Source organism: Coptis chinensis, chromosome 6, assembly GCF_015680905.1.
Source record: "Coptis chinensis isolate HL-2020 chromosome 6, ASM1568090v1, whole genome shotgun sequence".
NCBI lineage: Eukaryota > Viridiplantae > Streptophyta > Magnoliopsida > Ranunculales > Ranunculaceae > Coptis > Coptis chinensis.
The window spans coordinates 7469033-7483815 of NC_141461.1; the positions used below are offsets into that span (position 1 = coordinate 7469033).

Consider the following 14783-nt stretch of genomic DNA (forward strand, 5'->3'; position numbering starts at 1 on the left):
CTTTTTCATTTGTTTTGAAATTTATGGATGGTTTAATTTAAAGTTTTGGTAGAACTTCGGTTGTGTTTTGGGCTGTTTCATTATAAGTTTTGGGCGTTTAATATTTTAGCCAGGGCGGTCCATGTAGGACTTAAAATAGATCTTTCGGGTCTTTACATGTTTGACTTTCGGGTTAAGGTTTGGGCTTGCCCGGTTAGGTCCCGAACTAATGGCTTAACCGTGAGCCCACGAGTAAATACACCTTTGACCTTAGTCAACGTGAACCATGGCTATGACCGCACCCGGTCGAACATGAAAACGGCGGTTGACTTGACACCATGATGGTTGACTTTGACTTTGACGAGTTGACTTTGACCGGGGTTGACTTTGACCGGTTGACCTAATTCGGAGATTATGATTTGGGTTTTATTAAGGCTATTAGCATACTTGACTTTTAGGCTAAGACCTCTATATATCGCGATGTGTATGTGTATTAACTATGATGATTTTGCATTATTTTACGATCTCCAATGCTATGATCCATGACACTAATAAAACTAATAGCGTAAATCAAAAATACAGGAATGAAGATACTCATTCGTTCTCTGAAATGATACATAAAATAAAGTTCAATAATGCGTAAATAAATTTACCGCACTCTTTTAGAACTCCACGACTCAAGTTTTGGAAATTGAGTTTTATGACTGTTGATGTCATATGTCACTACACTATAATAGGATATTTGCAACACGCACCTTTTTTGCTTTGCAACGGTTATTTACCGTTAGCAATTTACTAACGTTAAATAAGCGTTGGCAATGTTGCAAAGTGTTGGTTTATTTGAGTGAATTTCAGAAATTAATTGCTAACGCTTAAAAATCGTTAGATAAGTGTTACAAATTAAAATTTCGCGAAATAGTGAAACAAAGAAAAATCGCCGCTCTATTATTTCGGTCTAAGTATAAAACATAAGTTTCTTTCTCTCCTCTCTCTCTCACCGCCGCATTTCAAGATCCGATCTCGCACTCCTCAAATTTTTACTTCTCTCTCCAAATCCTTGAATCCGTACAAATTCTTTGCCTTCAAATCTAGTATCTTTTTCCAGATCTAGTTTCTTTCTTTGCAAAAAAGAACGCAGATCTGAATCAGGCCGGGATTCAAGTTGGTAACTTTATTGTCTCGAACATGGAATCCAACCCGATGGTATCATGCCTAGGTATAATCTAGTTTTTTTATTTTTTATTTTTCTATTTCACCGCTGAATTGCACAGAATTGCACATAAAAATGTTTGTTTTTGTGTTGGTTATTATTAATTAACAAAACTTCCTTTACCTGGTTTTTGTGTTTGTTTAATTTGATTTTCTCTCTGTACGTGATCTATTAAGAATATGAGAAAAAAAATTAAATCCCAATTGTGACGTGAAGTTTAGAAATTGTGAACTTTGAAAATGAAACTACTAATGTATATGGCCTTATGAAGCCAACATGACTAAGGAGGATTCTTATATTTCCACTCTTCTTTGTGGAATCGAACTTATACGATCCGGCGTAAGTTCATTTCCCTGATTATTCGACAAAGTAATGTATATAATATGGTACATTTACTCATGTGACATGCTTTGTTGAAGCGGGTGGGCAACATGTGTCTGAAATGGCAAGGGCAGTGGAAGTATTGGGGTTGCGTGCATGTTTAGCACAGTCAACCATGGATTCTGGTCAGGGATTACCTGGAAATTGGGCTCTTCATACAACTGATTACTGTATTCAGGTTCAACATCCTCTTCCCTTTCTTTCTTTTTGAACATCTCACTTTCTCTCTCAGTATAAGCTGTAATGGACTGAAATTCTGACTTCACTACTACTACTTGATATTTATTGATTGCTCACCTCATTTTGTAGCACAAAGTTTTTATGGGCTGTAAAGTATTGCTTTAGGTTATTCCAATTTTTTTGTTGCTTTAGGTATTGAGTTGTTAATATGGGTTAGAACTTAGAACATCTGATCTGACCTGCTAGTTTTATTAAATTTGTAATATAATGTTTTCCATCAATAGATCGGCTAACTTCTTTAGAAAAATAATGGAGAGTCGTGCCAGAGAAGTGTTGATATTAGTTGCGTTGCAATTGTGTACTTTGAGGCTAGATGTCTGCTACCATGAAAATCTTGAATTTTTACTTTCGTCTGTATGTGAGGTAATGTGATGAAGTGTGAACTGATAACCTCCACAATATTTCCTAGTGGGACATAATGGGCCAAAATGCTGCATCTCCCAATTAAGTAGGATTTAGTAGACAAGTAATTGTGGTGGAGCAGAATTCATGCCTGGATCTACATCTGCAATTTCGTCTTAGATGAATAAATTGGTTTTAATTTGAAATGTGATGTTTCCATTTATTTTTTGTAGCATCACTAAGTTTGTTCCTCTCTAGGCAGCATCCAAGGATGATTCTGTTCTGGAAGAAGTGGTAGATCAAAACCTATTTTTACGTCAGTGTGTTAGCTGGATGTGAATATGTGATATTGTTAAGTTCATTTTGTTTCCCGCCACTGTTTTTGTTGGTACTTGTTAGTGTCATTTTTAATCCATGTTTCGTAAATCATTATTTCCATCATTTGTGGTATAATTATAGTTAATATATTTCAAGGGAACAGTCCCAGAAACAACTTTACAACAAACATCATGATACAGCAGATGGGCGCATCAGAATTTGGCTTGGGATTAGACAAATAATGAATGCAACTGATAAGTTACTGATTGATACCAGCGACACAGCAAAAGAACTAAAGACAGGCATTCACATGGTAAAACCTTGAACCTGTCTGTTTTCTTGTAGAGTTACTCTGTTCCTCGTACTAAACTCTGTTTTACTGAGTCCATGGAATTTATTCGACTAGAGCTGGTTTGTGGGTTCCAGTGCTTAGCCTTTTTATATTTGTATAGCATGTTGCAGAAATACCTTATGAGAATCAACTTGTTGTGGATACTCGAGAAGTTGATCATGGAACCGTCACCTACTTGGAGAAAATAAATTTCCTACAAGGCAACTTGTTGGCAGCTCATTCGGTCTGGGTTAGTGAGGCTGAGGTAAATTTTCTTGTCCCACCAAATTATGAAAGTAGGGCATATAACATTACTTGTACAAATGCTGATATTGACAAGCTGTGTTGTAAGATTGTAAACCAGAACTCTCTAGTTTATGTAGATTAGATTCCGTTTGAGATGAGGGTTAACCATTTAAACAAGACTCTAGTGGGACAGTGCATATAGGCGACATACCATTATATCCTTTTAGATGCCTGGTCATTGTGTAAAACGATGGGAAATGATAAGTAGGCTAAGGGGTTCCAACCTAGTTGAGATGTTAGATGTATATGTTTCCACATACTGGTCACCCGCATTATGTCCTGCAACTCGCACGCCATTAGGAGTGACATGCCAGTTACTTGAAAATTATTGCGACTAGGAAATTTCTAATGGTGTTCTCAGTGACGTCTGTGTTTTGTTTTACAAGTTTGTAACTTAATTGAGATGGGGTGTAAAAACAAATACCATACAGTAGTCTGTGGTGGGGTGTGTAAATCCTTGTGGCTCCCATCTGGAGGTGTAGATTTACATCCCCCATTGCAAATGCTCTAATTGATGTGTCCTGGAACAAAATCTTATGGAACAACCTCATAATCTTAGTGTTCTCCTAATGATACCTCAGTTGGCTCCGCTTTAAAAGGTGTTTCGAGTTGGGAAAAATAGTTAGAAATGTTACTATGTGCTAGATGATTTTTGAATTACTTCGCAACTATGTGGTCCTATGATTGGTTGGAAGGCCTGTTGTTATTTTTAAAATACTGGCTTTTGTAAATGATGCTCCACTGTGACCACAAACTTGTCTTCTTTTGGGGTTTTTTGAGCTCCATTGTTCATCTATCAGTTTATTTCGATTCTAAGGTTCTCCTACTCAGTGGAGGATTGAATTCATCCTACTGAACCTAGAGATATGGAACAAATCTTTATCAATGATATATGGGTCTGCATGCTGATATTTCAGGTGGAGAATGTTATCACAGAGATTGGTAAGAACTACCCTGCTGATGGTTTGCTTCCAATCTATATTAATCCTCACACAGGAGCAACAGCATCATACCCAACAATTACCTTTGGAGCCATGGGTGATAGGTACTCTCTCTCACAGAATTATATACACTTTTGACAGATTTGAGATCAATAGCAACACTTTATTCTTCTTCTTTTTTATTATTATTATTATATTTTTAACAAATTAATTAATTAACATGATTATTGATTGGCAATTTGGCAGGCAGAGATGACCAAATTATCTCAAGACTTGCTTCGATTGCAGAATCAGCTGCAAGAATTTAAATCTGCTTCAGGTGAAACTATGATTACGAATGTTGTTAAGGATGATCCGATTGATGTTCAACGGAGAGGGAAAGTCAAAGAAGCTATGCTTCATGCATGGACTTGTTATGAATGGGGGCAGGATGAACTTCAGGTTTGTTTTTGTTTATTTCCAGTTACTTAGACTACTTTTTCATCACTGGTAAAGCAATTTTCCCTGGAAATTTTGAATTGCAACAGCTCCTCCACATTTTCAGGTTCGCTTTTGAGTGCCTTTCTCGTTTTCACTCGAGATTTGTTCTTGGTAATGTGTCTAATTCTTCTGCATGCTGATTCAGGCTACTTGGCACTGATTGTTTTGTCGCACTATCTAGAGGTATGTTTTCCAATATATCTGTTAATACTCACATGCAGATGTATGCCTGAAATGACTGCTTATGTTCTTTCTTTCTTTTTTTTTGCTGTTTTTTTTTGTATTTTTGTCCTGTAGACTGCAAGATTCAGACAGTTTTGGGATGAGGCTGCAAAAAACCGCAGCATACTTGAAGTTGTGCCACGTAAATATTCAAGTTTTTCTTATATCCATAAATTCAATCAGATCTGCTTTCATGTTAAATGCTCATTTCTTATATCTGATTTTGGAATATAGGATGACAATTTACCACTCTATTGATATGGCTCTGTGCACTGTATTTAGTGCTTTATGTTGAGTTGTATATTTATATTATATCTAAGCAGTTAAGTGCCATCCTTTTCAAAACTCATTCTTAACGAAAGGAACACAGACAAACATAATATCACCTTGATTAATTTTATAGTGTTAATAGCATGATGCTACAATTATGGCATAACCCATCTTTCCTGATTCATATGCACACCATTTGTTGCTACCTAGGAAAGTAACTAAGTAAGCCAATAGTTGGTGTTAACTGTAACACAAGCTACTGTATTCTAGGATTCTGGTCCCATGGCTCATCCTGTCAGACGACCACATTCTTATATCAAGGTTAGCAACTACTAACACATAATTTCTACGATCTATGTTAGTAAGGAATTGCTTGTAAAATGATATAAAAGAGTTCATAGATATAACTTACGGCATAATGCCTACAGGCTACATCCACAGATAATCGTTGATAATTATCCGTTATCCAAATCAACAATAATAACAATAATACGATTGTTAAATTATGAAAAAAAAATCTTTCCTTCCTCATTCGTCTCCATCTCGTAGGGACCCTTGGTTTTGTAACCACTCCTGATGATAATGTAACTGTTGCAATTACTCCGTCATATTTATAACATTCAATATGTTCATATAGTATCCGACACAGATAGGTGGAAATTTATAACATATCCACATTTCTTTAAATTTTTTTATTTGTTTGGCTTGTCAATGTATGCAGATTTAACAAGTATGTTAAATGAGCATATATGACATGTTATGTGGTACAGCCTGTAATTGCCGCCACATGTATTACGAAACCTGGGATTTTGAAAGTTGGCATACCGCCGGATATGTTTTTACCTTCCATTTATAGCAATCTCATTATTTTTATTTTTATGTATGGGTGTGGTTGTTTTTATTGGTCTTTGGCTACTCTTTAGTTTATTTAGTGCCTTACACATTACCCATCAGATTTTAATTGATAACTGCTGTGTTTCTTTTCACAGATGGACAACTTTTATACTGGTTAGCTTTTGTTCTCTTTCGTGATTTTACTATTGATCTGAAGTGATTGTGTGCTGTCGATTCTGATGTATTGAAATGTGTTGGCTGATGTTGTGCAACTCCATGATTGGCTATGACTCCTCATATGGGTCTATTATGGACCATACAGTGACTGTGAGTCTTACTGTTTATCCCTCCTATTTATACATATAGTTCCATTGTCTATTTCCTTACTAAAAAAGTTATACAAGGCCTAAAAGGTTTCTTATTTTTCGACTAGGGTATATGAGAAGGTTCGTTTTTCTTCTCAAGACTCTTGTTCATCTTCATGTTGCACTATGACTTCATTTGGCAATGTAAGGATTGTGGATTATTGTTGTCATCTTTGATAGGATTTGAAGTTGTCAGGATGTACAAAACTTTGCTTGGGAGTATAGAATTGTATTTTATTTGATTTCATAAAATTGTATTTTTTATTTGGTTGCTGTATAGATGAGGTAGTTTCTTTTACCTCTTTCACTATCTTGTGAGATTTAGTCATCAAACCATAATACAAATGCTCCTGTTTTGATTAATTTCTTTCGTCCTATTTGCAAAAGCATTGGTAATTTTCTTTGTTTCTATATGAAACCAGGAGGTTCAAATTTAGGGCAAGAAAAAAATAAAAATAATTTTTTTTACAATATCAACACATTAGTAACGGTTGTAAACCGTTGCAAAGCAAAAATAAATATTAAAGCATCATCAATAATCGTTACAAATCAAATTACGCAACGCTTTTTAACCGTTAGTAATTGTCACTCTGCAACGGTTAATAACCGTTGGAAAATTTAGTTTGCAACGCTTTTTAACCGTTAGTAATTGTCACTCTGCAACGGTTAATAACCGTTGGAAAATTTGGTTTGCAACGGCAAAAAACCGTTGCAAATATTTCCAACACTTTACCGACGCCTATTTGGTAACGCTTAAAAGCGTTCTGCGAAAATTATTCGCAACGGTTTTTTGCCGTTGCAAATAGCCTGTTATGGTGTAGTGTGTTAGGTGGGCATTTATTGAATGTGCCATAAATGGCCCGTTAGCGTTATATAAGGGTATTCATTGAATGTGCCATGAATGACCCGGGTATTCATTGAATGTGCCATGAATGACCAGATTGTTTGGACTGCCCTAGAGAGGAACTAAGGTATTCGCCTTGCGGGTTAGTTGTATTCTTGGATTATGCGAGTGTTTGGGGTTACTTTTGAATACATAGGATATCTACATATGATATATGCAAGTTCTAACTTTCTTTTGCAGGAGGGTATGACTTAATAACATTTTGTGCAGGGACGCGGTCCTACCCTTATACAACGGCGGATATCGGTAAGTGTAATTCAATGGTTTAGATATTAAAAGAGTTAATAGAATGAGTTAATACAATGGAAGTTAAACAAATGGAAGTTTTGCTTGGGAAGAAACTATGCCGGATGAGATGACGGAACTAACTGTCTTCCAAGCTGAGAATGATTAGGTTATAATAGATTTAAAGTGTTAGTTGGATAAGAAAAGTTTGAAATGTTTATATGTGTTAGTCTACTCATACCAGCAAATTCAATTTGCAGACCCATGTTTGCTTTGTTTTGGCAACGTGGGTGTGTTCTTGGGAACATAGGTGGAAGGCAGTGGAATCGTGGCGTGTGATTTGGATTCTCGCCTGGAGCAGTCTGGGAGTTTAGTTTATTAGGTCTGATCTTTGGAATGATGTAATAACGTAGGTTACATTTTTTTATATGACATGAGAATACGATGTTGGAAACTGTTATTCTTAAAGTTTGTTTATGTTTGTATTGGGATGGAAGAAAGTTTTTAATAAAGTGATAGTTGAGGAATTTGGAGATTTTTGTTGTTAAGTTGATCCTGTTGTGATGTGGGTTTTAGGTTTTGACATGTGTTGTATTCCCCCCGTCATAGCCTGGGTTTTTAGACAATTGAACCAAGTGATGGTTGAGATATTTATATTTCAATTATTCATTTTTTTTAATTGTTTAGAAATTCGGTCTGTGACACTGACGCAGCTGTTTCTTCAGATTGTTATTCTTGCTCTCCAATTGTCGGAGACGACGGTCTACCTGAGTTGATGGATCTGGTACGTGAATACCCACTCTCTCAGTCGCAGATGGCCGAGGACCATCGGACTTGGAAAATGAATTCGCAGCAGAAGGTGAATGCTGAACTTGTGCGGTAAAAGGGATACTTTCACCGTTGTTTGTTTTTCGAGAAGTCATTGGACGTAACTTTTGTTTTGTGGTTGGTGGTAGAACACGAAGCCAAATATGTTTAAAGAAGATTTGCCAAAACACACCCTGATTGAGGGTTGTGAGTAATGTGTTCGGAGATGGTGAAGGAGATGGTGATTGGGGAAAGATGAGATGGACTTCGGTTTTGAAGTTGCCCTACGTACCCAAAGATATTGCTTGGGATCAAGTCTCGATTGCGTAGAGTTCGGAAAAATGATGAAGGTTGGATTTTATAGGTAGCATTGGTGATAGTTACTTCCTCGCTTCTCAATATTCAATCGTGGGAAGAAGTTGGAGAACTGGCGAGAACCGGCCCAATCATGGGATGAAGTTGGAGAGCCGGGCGGGTTTGTCTACTCGATGGGATGAAGTCGAGAACCGGGGGACATATGTCATTTCGTGGAATGAAGTCGAGAATCTGGCGGGAGAACTGTCATTTACCGTGGAATGAAGTTGGAGAACCGGCGGGAGAACTGTTTCGTGGGATGAAGTTGAGAACTGGCGGGACATCTGTCGGCGACCGTGGGATGAAGTTGAGAACATGGGAGAACTGGGCCCAATCATGGGATGAAGTTGGAGAGCTGGCGGGGGGCTGTCATTTCGTGGGATGAAGTTAGAGAACTGGCCCGGGACATATGTCATTTCGTGGAATGAAGTTGGAGAACGGGCGGGAGAACTGCCATTTCGTGGAATGTAGGCTTTCAAAGATGGGCTTTTTTCATAGATAAGCTCGAAAGCATGGGCTCTGGCGTGGGCTTGTTTATAGTTGGGCTCGGGCGTGGGCTTGTTTATAGTTAAGCTCGAGCATGGGCTCTGGCGTGGGGCTTGTTTATAGTTGGGCTCGAGCATGGGCTCTGGCGTGGGCTTGTTTATAGTTGGGCTCGGCGTGGGCTTGTTTATAGTTGGGCTCTAAGCATACCGGAAGCTCGGCGTGGGCTTGTTTATAGTTGGGCTCTGCGCGTGGGCTTGTTTATAGTTGGGCTCTGAGCGTGGGCTTGTTTATAGTTGGGCTCGAGGCATGGGCTTGTATTGAATTGGGCTTATATTGGGCCACATTTGTGGGGCCTAGGAACAAATACACTAACGCCACTTGAAAAGATTTATCACATGAACGTGTCTTACGAACCGGTGTCGTTATATTAAATTATTCTAAAAAATATTAGCAACTATGCATAGCTTTGAGATATGAAAATTATATTAATTACTCATTTAAATTTCTTACACCTCTCTATAAAAAGGAAACATCAAACTTTGATAAAACTAATCGACTTTTTTTTATTGTTAGGTTTAACAATAAAAGTTTGATTAAAGTTTTGTTAGAATGCCCAATGTGGCGAAGATAATATTGAAGCTACATGAATAGCAAGACATTTCTAATCACAATAAATGAATTATGACTAACACTACTTAAAATGCAAAACTATATTTGTCAAGACATTTATTCCCTCTACATATAATACAAATATATTTTAGGGTTATTAGTTCAATGTATTTACATCAAGTTTCTGATTTTTCATTAATTATTTTTTGAGGTTAGTTTAATGTAGTACGTTGCATCCAATTTCTAATTTCTCATTAATTATTTTTTGAGGTTAGTTCAATGCAGTTGCATCAAGTTTTCAATTTCCTGTTAATTATTATTTGAGATTAGTTCAGTGCAATTGCATCCACTTTATGATTTTCCGTTAGTTATTCATTAAGGTTAATTCAGTACAGTTGCATCCGGCCAATTTTCGATGTTTCGTTAATTAGTATTTGAGATTAGTTCATTGCATTTGCATCCAGGTTCCAATCTCCCGTTAATTACTCTTTGAGGTTAGTTCAATACATCTGCATCCAGTTTCTGATTTCCCGTTAATTGTTTTTCTAGGTTAGTTCAATAGTTTAAAATTTCTATCGAGTTTGCATACATGTAAAGAGTCATTTTTATAAACTCGCTTTCATTTTGGGTTCTTAATTACTCGTAATTACTCATGTGAGAAGGCTATTATGCTTTGAGATTAGTGCGATGCAGTTACATTCGACTTCCAATTTTCAGTTAACTATTTTTTGAGGTTATTTCAATGCATTTGCATTCAATTTCTGATTTCCCATTAGTTAATCTCTTATTTTAATTTAATACAGTTGCATTCAGTTTTTGGTTTTCCATTAATTATTCTTTGAGGTTAGTTCAATGCAGTTGCATCCAATTTTCGATTTTATGTTAATTGTTCTTTGAGGTTAGTTCAATGCATTTGCATCAAGTTTTCGATTTCCCATTAATTATATTTTTAGGTTAGTTCAATACAGTTACATCAAATTTATAATTTCCCGTTAATTATTCATTTAGGTTAATTCAGTGCAGTTTCATCCATTTTTCAATGTTTCGTTAATTAGTCTTTGATATTAGTTCATTGCATTTGGATCAGTTTCGATTTCCGTGAATAACTCTTTAAGGTTAGTTCAATACATATGCATCTAGTTTATGGTTATTTATGCTTTGAGGTTAGTTCGATACAATTATATCCGTTTTTTGATTTTCCGTTAATTATTCTTTAAGATTATTTCAATGCATTTGCATTTAGTTTTCGATTTCCCACCAATTATTCTATAAGGTTAGTTTAATGCAGGTTGCATTCGATTTTTGATTTTCATTAATTATTTTTTGAGTTTAGTTCAATGCATTTGAATCTAGTTTCGGTTTCCATTAATTATTATCGAGGTTTGTTTGATGTATTTGCATACCGTTTCGATTTCCGTTAGATATTTTTCAAGGATTTGCATCCAATTTCTAATTTTCCGTTAGTTATCATCTGGTGTTAGTTTAATGCAATTGCATCAAGTTTCCAATTTCTAGTTAATTATTTTTTGAGTTTAGTTTATTGCATTTGCATAAAGTTTCGATTTCCGTTAATTACTCTTTGAGCTCAGTTATGTATTTGAATCCAGTTTCTGATTTTCTTTTAATTATCCAATGTGGTGTACTAACTTCTACTGATCTATCTGTAGTGTTCTTGCAAATATGACATAAAAAGTAAATTATACTTAATTTACTATGTGGGATCATCGAAGATTATCCAGTTCCCGATTTCCTATTAATTATTCTTTAAATTATACATGACTCACTATGTGAAATCTTCAAAGGTTATCTACGAAACGGTGCTGTTATATTAATTATTCTGAAAAATATTTGCAAATATGCATAACTATTATATATTAATATTATATTAATCACTCAACCAAATTTCTTATAACGTGAAAACCTCACTTTCAATTAAAAAAAAAACTCGTCTTTGATAAAATCCTTCAACTTTATTTTGTTGTTTAATAAAAGAAGTTTGATTGAATTTTTGTGAGATTGTCTAATAAGGTGAAGTTCATATATATTGAAACTACTTGAATAGCAAGGAGTTCCCAATCATACGAAAAAAGATAAGATAAACACTATTTTAAATGCAAAACTATACTTATTGAGACATTCCCACAACATATAACCCAACTATGTTTTGAGATTAGTTCAATGCATTTGCATCCAGTTTATGATTTTCCGTTATATTTTGAGGTTAGTTCAATACAGTTGCATCAGATTTCCAATTCCCGTTATTTATTTTTTGAGATCAATTCAATGCGCGGTTGCATCAGGTTTGTTTTTTTCGTTAATTATTCTTTTCGGTTAGTTCAATACATTTGCATCCAATTTCCAATTTTCTGTTAAGTGTTATTTGAGATCAGTTCAATGCATTTGCATCCAGTTTCTGATTTTCCGTTAATTATTATGTGAGATTAATTTAATGCATTTGCATTTAGTTTCTGATTTCTCGTTTATTATTTGATAAAGTTGCATTTGCATTTGGTTTCCGATTTCCTGCTAATTATTGTTTGAGGCTAGTTCAATGAATTTGCATCCAGTTTCCGATGTCCCGTTAATTATTTCTTGAGGTTAGTCAAATGCATTTGCATCCAGTTTATTTTTTTGAAATTAGTTCATTTTTTTGAGATTAGTTCAGTGCTGTTGTATCCGGTTTCCGATTTCCCATTAATTATTTTTTAAGATTAGTTCCACGCATTTGCATCATGTTTCCAATTTATAATTAATTTTTCTTTGAGGTTAGTTCAATGCAGTTGCATCAAATTTCCGATTTCCCGTTAATTTAATCTTTGAGGGTTAGCTCAATGCATTTGCATCAAGATTCTGATTTTTCGACAATTATTTTTTTATGTTAGTTTGATGTATTTGCATTCAAGTTTGGATTTTCCATTAATTATTCTTTAATATTAGTTTAATGCAGTTGTATCCATATTCCAATTTTCTATTAATTACTTTTTAAGATTAGTTTAATACTTGCATTTGTATCCAGTTTTCGATTTTCCGTTAAATATTATTTGAAGTTAGTTCGATGCATTTGCATCCAGTTTTCGATTCTCCATTAATTGTTTTTTGACATTAGTTTCATTCAGTATTATATATTTTTTAAAATATTTGTCATTATTGTTTTGCCGTTATTAATTTTTTTTCATTTTATATTATATATTTTGTGATGTTATTTTTTGTATAATTATTTTTTAACTATGTTTTGAGGCGTGTTAAGGATATATTCAAATAAGTAGGTGCTTTATCATAGATACTAAAATTGTATGATTTGTAATAGGAATTAGTTTCTACAAATCACCTATTTTTAGCAATTTTTTATTTGATCAAATATATAATAATTGGAACACTAAAAATGTTTGATTAAGTAATAGGAAATTAACTTTTACAAATCACCTATTTTTTTAGCAATTTTTTATTTGATCAAATATATAAGAATTTGAAATACACTCGGACTCTCCAAATATAAGAATTAGAAATACACTCAAACTCCAAAGAGTTTCAATGTAATGCGATGGGATTGTATGCTATTAGAAAATACTATATTTCATATTATAGTGCCACATAAATGAGAGAAAACTAACTCTCATATTAAAGTGCCACATAGAGAGAGAAAATCATCCATAAAAAGTCTGCTTTAGTATATAGATAGTAGATAACAAGAAGACTGCATAGGATTATTGAAATTTGAAACTTTGGTTCTTGAATACACATGAGCTTATGATTAGTTGTATCAAATATGGAAGAACTTAATTAAAACAGTATTTAAAATGCATTAAGACCATAGAACGCAACCATCATAAACTGTAACATTGTGACCTTGGAACTAACTCTGCCTCATTTGTTGGTTGCGCAAAGTAACCAAGCCTAAAAAAAAAAGGCACAATATATATATCCAGCCCAATTATATGAACTCCATTTGTACTTAACTCCAAAGAAACTCCACTATGAAAAACAATGAATTAGAAACTGATTTTTGGTGGAGATATTATCTTCACAATATAGATTATCCTTAGAAAAAATCAACACATTTATAAATGTCTAGATGTATCAAAAATTGCTTACAATATTATAAAGTTATCTAATGGTCCAAAATTTTCAAATTTCAAAACAACTTTTGACAAGGTTAAACATTTTTGTTTGGGGATTAGTATACAACATATTTTGTACAACAGATCTTACAATGAATGTGGACCTTACAACACGTACACCAAATCCTAGGGTCCTTAATAAGAGAGTCCAACTGTCATAATTGACTATCAAAATGATGAAAATATAGCTTGGCTTAACTAATGCGCAAGCAAGCATTTGACCAGAATATGACCAGAAATTCGGTGCTAAAAAACACACTATCTTCCAGTTCACACTTTTTTTAGGACAATCCACACTCTCATTTACAAGACTTATTAAAGGGGTTTCTATTTGATTCCCCCCCCCCCCTTTAATTTACTCCTTCCGTTGTATTATATTTCTTTGATTCTTTATAGTGTATTAGTTATGATTTCTTCATTTTTATTTTTCTTCATTTTGTTATTTTCTTAATTAAAGAAATAAGCAATATTTGAGATGAACAAAATCAGTTGAGTTTCTGGATTATTAAGTGACTAATCACTAAAATTTTACTACAGGTGTAGTGTTGTTAAAAATGGCATAATCATGTACAGAATTGTTTGACAATAGAGGAAGATATGAGGCAGGTCACTGGATTTCCTGATAAGGATGTTGAACATATATAATATTCAAACACTATTTGTGGGCATGGGTTTTGATTCAAGCGAAGAGGCGAAAGGATACTACAAAAAATATGGTCTTAGCAAGGGGTTTTCAATCATTAAAAGATTGTCTAACAAATCCTGGAGTAATTGTGATAAAGTGACAAACATCTCTTTTACATGCTCGCATTTCGGGTATTACAAAAAAAGTTTAATGAGGAGGTGTCAAGACCACGATTCAATACCTCAACACAATGAGGGGAATGCAAAACACAAATGTATATTAAGCTCATTCGAACCACAATGAAATGGGAGCTAGGTTAAGTAGATTTGTGACGAGCATAATCACTCCTTTGTGTCGCCCTCAAAAAGAAACCACCTAAGGCTAAATTGAAAATGCCCGATGCAGTGAAAGGTATGGTACGGTTGAGCGTTTTTAT

General features: G+C 34.5%; 1 protein-coding gene across 10 annotated transcripts; it reads left to right on the plus strand.

Annotated features, from left to right (window-relative positions):
• The first annotated feature begins 1053 nt into the window (after positions 1-1053).
• On the plus strand, positions 1054-6582 carry LOC147491191 (uncharacterized). 10 transcript variants are annotated; one of them, XR_015198110.1, is made up of 10 exons: positions 1054-1195; positions 1609-1748; positions 2634-2783; positions 2923-3066; positions 4025-4152; positions 4295-4489; positions 4593-4711; positions 4826-4892; positions 6010-6185; positions 6400-6582. XR_015198110.1 is itself a non-coding variant. In XM_086565089.1 (7 exons), exons 1-6 carry the CDS (start codon positions 1165-1167, stop codon positions 4686-4688), a joined length of 675 nt encoding a protein of 224 aa, XP_086421215.1. In that variant the 5' UTR covers positions 1054-1164; the 3' UTR covers positions 4689-4711; positions 6010-6148. The 10 variants fall into 10 exon arrangements, 2 of the variants coding, with proteins under 2 accessions (XP_086421215.1, XP_086421214.1); XR_015198109.1 differs by having other exon boundaries at positions 6010-6181; positions 6288-6582; XR_015198111.1 differs by having other exon boundaries at positions 4674-4711; positions 6010-6181; positions 6288-6582.
• The last annotated feature ends 8201 nt before the right edge of the window (positions 6583-14783 follow it).

Bases quoted from the DNA above. Each gene is read 5' to 3' on its own strand.
- LOC147491191 (XM_086565089.1), top strand. From the start codon at position 1,165: ATGGAATCCAACCCGATGGTATCATGCCTAG. The intron at 1,749-2,633 runs GTTCAACATCCT...TCAAGGGAACAG, and splicing joins CAACTGATTACTGTATTCAG to TCCCAGAAACAACTTTACAA. The intron at 3,067-4,294 runs GTAAATTTTCTT...GCAATTTGGCAG, and splicing joins TCTGGGTTAGTGAGGCTGAG to GCAGAGATGACCAAATTATC.